The 6,533-nt window shown below is 45.3% G+C and overlaps 1 protein-coding gene across 1 annotated transcript; it reads right to left on the reverse strand.

Moving 5' to 3' along the window:
• Positions 1 to 6: 6 nt before the first annotated feature.
• LOC122385126 (geranylgeranyl transferase type-2 subunit alpha-like) lies at positions 7 to 5,671 on the reverse strand (the record flags this gene model as incomplete). The annotated part of the gene is made up of 7 exons (XM_043373134.1): positions 5,547 to 5,671; positions 3,629 to 3,739; positions 2,768 to 2,892; positions 2,351 to 2,449; positions 1,906 to 1,994; positions 733 to 930; positions 7 to 384 (listed from the first exon to the last, which is right to left on the reverse strand). Coding segments are annotated over exons 1-7 (1,003 nt in total), but the record flags the coding sequence as incomplete, so codon positions are not given.
• Between the last annotated feature and the right edge of the window lie 862 nt (positions 5,672 to 6,533).

The following is a 6,533-nucleotide window of genomic DNA, read 5'->3' on the forward strand; positions in this document are numbered from 1 at the left end:
TCTCTCTCTCTCTCTCTCTCTCTCTCCCTCTCTTCCTCTCTATCCCTCTCTCCCTCTCTCCCATCTCTCCCTCTCTCTCCCTCTCTCTCCCTCTCCCTCCCTGCTCACCCCGCCCACTCACCCAGACCGTTCCGCTGCTCTCTCCAGTGGGTGAGATCCACTCGGTGACGCGACTCTCTCCAGCCTCAAGCGTCAGACCGACGTCAGCCGGCCGTGCCGGGCGGCTGAGCGCCACCGCCACGCGCGCCATCTGTCCGCCGCGCAGCACACTGCAGCTTAGGATGCTGGCCGCTGGGCGGCGCCCCTGCAGCAGCCAGCGGTGGTAGAACCACGGCGCCTGGTCGGACGGGTCCGTGAAAGCGGCGTTCTGGACCAGTTCCAGCTCTGCCGGGAGTGCCAGGAAATCAATATGAAACTGTGTGACAATCGGTAGATTGGCATCTTGCAGAAGCAGGTCAGCTGCAGATATTAAGTTAAAATTTCAATTCACGGTAAACTGATAGCACGTCTGCTCAAAATAGCGTGCGAGCATTTAGAGCATTCGATCGGTATCAATAAAAGCGAGTAAAAAACTGCTGGAATTATAAAGAGGACGTTAAACTCACAAAGACAATTCAATGCAACGTTCAAATCACTGCATAACAAACCTCATCCGACCCGCTCTGGTTTTATAAAAGAGATCCGCTTGGGTATTTCACGATACCCCTCCACCAAACTGCCGTCCCATCTCACCGTGCAGGTACTTGTCCTCTCTGATGGGTGTGGCCGTGCCGGAGGCGGGAAACAGCTCACTGAGCAGGTGGGAGCGGTAGTGCCAGGACGAGTAGTTGGAAAAGTTGGTCTCGATCAGACGGTCGGCCGAGGCCAGTTCGTCAGCGGCCGACCGGCCGGCGCCGGCCACCACGAACCGACGGTAGTCCCAGCAGTGGACTGTGGGTGGCGGACCGTGTCATTGCCAGCGGGGTGTACGAGCGAAACCGAGCTCTGATTTTATATCATAAAAGTCGTTCTTGTCGAGGATTCAGCAAAAACGATTGATTTTTATGAAACATTGAGAAATTGTGTGAACGTCTGCATGAGGTTACAGGTGATACCACACGAAAACATGAGCCGCAGGAACGGAATATGTGAAATGGGATTAGTCTTTTATGAGATAACCATAAATATTTCGCCCAAGTTTGTTTTGTACCAAGCCCATGGTAATGGCAGAGCAGCGACTCTTGGGACTTCGACAGCAAGCCTGTACGCGAACTTTCGGGTAAGTGAACGATATTGACATATCTCAAATGTACCACCTGCTTACCGATCCTGGGCCAAAAAAAAATGTTTTATGGTGTAATGAAACAGCACAGGTACCGGAAAAAATCGCTCTCCGACATCGTGCGAGGATCATACGTAACGTAGTACAAAAAAAGTCGTACCTATGTTTTTCTAAACAAAGTTAAATTTTAGCGTAATGATGAACACTGTTACCAGCCGGAGCTAAAAATTCGCCTTGCGTTTGCTGATAAGAAAATATTTGACACTTAGCAGGAAAACGAAAATGTGAAGATAAACAAGACACCTGTAAAACGTTAATCTTGAGCTGTTCCATGCTGACCTTTTCAATGGATTCATTCTCGTCTGCTGCAAAGTCCAACGACTTTCGACGAACGACAGAGCAAGGAAAATGGCCAACAAAAATGCGGTAATACCGGTTTTGCCGTAAAATATCAGTTCCGTCAACCAAACGTGCATGAGTGAACAAGAAAAAGCCATTCGTTACAACAACCCGCATCCATACTTTGAAAACAAGCTTATTAGTTAGTCTGTCATCAATAATTGATGGGATAGCTGTACCCCCGAGGGGGACGGTTCATCTCGCCGCCGCATCCGTCAGCAGCGTCCCGCCGAAGTGTCACTCACAGTTCCTTCCGTCCAGTTTGAGGTAGCGGTCACAGAGCTGGATCTCCGCTTCCCAGTCCGGGGCGGGCATATTCTCCATCACCCAACACCTGGCGAGAGCACAACATCGCCCGTTGGACCGTCCATCATAACCCGGCCCAGTCTCACGAGCGCGTCGGCAGCCCGGGTCTCCGAGTGATATGAGCGACATGACAGTGAAGGTGGGTCACATGTTAGAAGCCGATTAAATCTAACTATCCCGGCGGCAATTAATCCCGGTATATGTCGCCAAATGCAGAGGCACAAAAATCGGATCATGGGACTAAATATAGAATCGTAACCGACCAGTCCTCAAGATGGCAGGTACTTATGGCGGGTTTTAGCTCAACTAAAAGGAAATATTAATTGGCGTATTTTCTTCAACAGGATACCTGCAGCCACAGCCACACAACAGGCTCTCACTTACCTATGGTGCCAAGCACAGTAGGACTTTGGATTTACGCCGAGACATTGTTCGGTGAACTGAAGATCGGACTTAAGCATCTGCTGCAGATATTCCGAACTCCTGAAAAAAAACGAGTGTAGGGCGATGAGCGTGAACGCTATAGGGTAGACGTTGATGGCACTGGCTATAGACAGTGCTCCACAGTCCATGCGACCAACTTATAAAGAACATTTGAAGAGCTGCTTTGATGAAACAAGCAACTAAATACAAATAACGAGCAGGGATAAGTTTCTATGCGGGCAGCGCTTACTGGAAACGCAAACGATACCAATTCAACGTCATATGATGTCAACAATTTAAAAGCAATGGCCGTTGGTTGCTGACTCCAGCAAAGTAACAGTTTAGAACGTTTGTGACTGGGTAGTTGACAATACTTACTTTTCGGCCTTCCAGTGCAGGAAAATTTCACGACGGTAGTTCCATAACGTGTAAAAGTCCGGATTCACGGCCAAAATCTGAGACAACTGAAGTGCAGTCTCTTCATCGTATACTCTCTCTTTGCGCTGCGGAAAAAGTGCGCACGTGAAAAAAAAATACATAAAACACCATAAACTAAGTCAACTAAAAAAATGCCTAGATCACACAATTGTTGTTTCGGTACGTATTTTACAAGATTGCAGAATGAACATCGAATGGTTCGAGAAACACGTTTTAGCACCTCTCAGATTCACTGGCGGTACGTCATCCCTCTGTCAGTTCCAACTCCTTTGTCCCTTACTGGATCGGTACAGCCGGCTGGAATTTCCATTCTGAGAGCCCGTCAAGTTCCAATCGCTTTGGCGCTTGATAAATAAAACTCCTGGTAGGGATGGTGTATGCTTGGTGCAAGCAGCCACAGTCAGCTTAAACCAGTGATTGGAACGGACCGTGTCTGGCTACAAAAGAATGTTCCACTTTGGCTTTTCAGCTGTCTCAGCAGTCCAATGCTGACACAGTGGAAGAGTTTCAGGTCCCAGTGCAAGGAACTCTGCTTTGTACATGAGCAGACTATGTCTCTGTGTCCATTTCTTTGTTTGTCTCTCTATCCATTTAAAACTGTCGAAGATACAAACTAAAAACTGCATTACCGATTTGTTGGAGTATTTTGGTCAAATTTAATCAACTATCACATAAATATGTTCACTTTAAAATATCACACAACACAATCATCTGTCAAGCAAGCAAGTGACATAAAGCAGCAAAATTGTTGATAAAGTTCATACAATTACTTTCATATTTTCTTCACATGTTTCCCCTTACCTTTTTAAAAAGCAGAGCTGTGCCAGCATTGTATTTCGCAAGCTTCTTCTGGCGCTCTACAGCTTTCTCCGCTTCTTGTTGTTCTGTAGTTTTGACTCTTAGCCTACCATGCTGAAAAATAGCAATAATTATCTTAGTGTAGACTCATGGTTAACTAGGTAGGTACGGCTCTCGCGAGATTGAGCGGTAGCTTTTGCACTTTTACATTTCCCGTTATATCTCAGAAACTAATCGATCTACGATGGAGCCATTTTACGCGATCATGGCCGGCTTGTTACCCACCAAGTCGATCGCATCTTCAACACTCAAAAGCTTAAGACGACGAAGATATAGCCTGAAGTACACTAAACTTTCTAGGTGCAAAACCTACCGCTAAAACCCGTGAGACCTGTGCCTAATATACCAAAAAGTGGCAGTGACAAAAGAAAAATGGAGCACTGCATCACATGAGCCCATTCAACCTGGATGGAGGGAGGCCAAAAGTTAGTTGAGAATAAGGCTGCTGCAGATCTGTTGGCAGGAGTGAGTATTTGTGCAATAATTCTCATAAGCTGTCAGCATGGATAAATGTCTTTCATTCATCGAAGTTGAGTAGGTCTGGCCTCACTCTTCATGTGATTACATAGAAGTGGAAATTAAATAAAAGATTCCTTGAATATTTAAAAGTCCAAAATTAAAACACACAAGATAGTCATGAAGCACATCAGTCAGATTTTTTACATGATAGCATAACTGTTCCTGCAGGCTTTCATGCAAAGTGTTGTTTTTATCTAAGTAAGCATTCACAAAATTAAAGCTCTTTGTTGCTGAGTAAGGCAGCCTTCCTCAGTCCTCCAATCCAAAAGACTGTCAGACTAATACACACCTAACAATACCCATCACACCACTGACAACAGCCTTACTTTGATCAAAATTATGATGTTAATGGGCACCTAGAGAGGTGCCGGCTTCTGAAAAGTAACTGACAAATTGTCTCTGACAAAAATGTACAGATATGACATATACGTTAAGGTTTACTCGAATTGCCTGGTATAGATGATGTCTCTATTTACAGCCCAGTTAGTCAAAGTACTGGGATGATTGCAAAAATGAGAAAATGTTTTATCTATGAATTTGGCAAGCTCCTTGCATAATTTCAATTTGTCATTACAATATCTTTCATTAGCTTGGCCCATGGCCATGCACAGGTTAGGTAGGTATACTGCTAAAAAAGAGCTTTGACCTAGAGAAAAGTTTTATCTCTTCTTCTCTCCACTTCTTGGTGTGGCCTGTACATGTAGCCTTTTACAGGTGTTCATACACACAAGCATCAAGCCCTACGGAACTTGAGCCCCAAGTCAAAGCAAGTAACAGTAACTGGTGGAACTGGAATCTGGGCAGAATCTCATTGCACGCTGCTTATTCCATTTCGCAAGCTGATGTCACACTTGTGGTAGTGTCAGATCAATGGGCTTGTTGACATATCCATGAAAACCCAATTTGACACGTATAATAGCAGCGTGTTGCTATCATCGGTGAAACACCACCTGAAAACGGGGCGCTTGGGGCAATTTGATCAAGGATCTTGAAATTTGCTTGAGCTAATCACATGATAATTACCCTGTTGACACAAACGGGGAGAATATACCAATAATCATGTGACTAAAATGCCCTCCAGCGCCCCGTTTTCATATTCCACCCAGTAACCAATGATTCAGCAGGCAGCTGCCAGCTCCATTTTCTTGGCATTGATAATGCACAAAGAGTAATACTGGTACACTCATGTAAATGATGCTACCTACTGAATGCAAACCAAATACAGCATTGACATTGTATGGGGTAACAATTAAATTCTTAGTACCTACACCCACTGAGGCATGTGTTAAAATAAGAATAGCTATATGGCGATCAGAAGTCAACAACCAAGTTCTATCATTACCATTGTCTTATTACTTTCTTATATGCTTCTCAGTGCAGGAAAAGAGCACAGTAAACATGAAACACTTCCATCAAAACTATTTGAATAAAAATAATGAGAAATCACAAAGTTGCAGAAAAAGATTGTGTGCACCAGAATCGTAGCAAACGCGCAAGAAATGCCGACAAGCAAACCGAAATGCCCAGCAGCAATCAGATATCACGTGATACCTGCTTTGGAAGTGAATAGTTACCACAACTTGTTCTGCAACAGTGTTTTTAACTTTTTAGTATGCTCATTGAGTTATAAGAAATTGCTAACTTGGAAGGTATCAAATAAAAAATATCATATAAATGCAAATTTCGTTTCAGTAATAGTTTGCTGTCACATGACATTTATATCTATCGATGCCACCAAATGCACTATGTGCTACCTGGTGCTACCATATGAATTTATCCTTCGCCTGCAATTTTGTTAGTTCAGTGCAATCAAGGCGTACAGTGCAAGGTAAGCAGGGGCGTAATTTTATATCTCTTTGAGGGGGCAGATGCACCCACAATCCTGAAATATGCCCCCACAATGATGAAAATGCACCCACAAGTCTTTTACAAGCGCCCTTTCGAGAGCACTGCGCCCTTCGCCTGCTCTAACGGCGTCCTCCTGGTCCTGACCGTCTCGCGTTCCTGGATAATGTAGCGTTTTAATCACTCGGCGCCCTTATGGGTGAATGGCGCCCAGTTGACAGTACTGCGCCCTTCCCATAGTCTAACGGCGATCTTCTGACCATCTCGCGCCCTTATGTCTCTGTCCACCGTGCATCCCTCGACTGTTCGGCGCCCTTCTGGCCTCTCAGCACCTCTAGACCATGTAACGTTTTTAATCGCCTGTCGCCTGACGCCCTTCTTGGAGAATGGCGCCCCTTGTCATGATCTCACGGCGCCCTCGTAACCGTTTGGCGCCCCTACGTCCCCACCAACTTAGCGCTACTGACTGTTTGGTGCCCTTCTG

This window comes from Amphibalanus amphitrite, unplaced genomic scaffold (assembly GCF_019059575.1).
Source record: "Amphibalanus amphitrite isolate SeventyFive unplaced genomic scaffold, NRLGWU_Aamphi_draft 000209F_arrow, whole genome shotgun sequence".
Classification (NCBI taxonomy): Eukaryota; Metazoa; Arthropoda; class Thecostraca; order Balanomorpha; family Balanidae; genus Amphibalanus; species Amphibalanus amphitrite.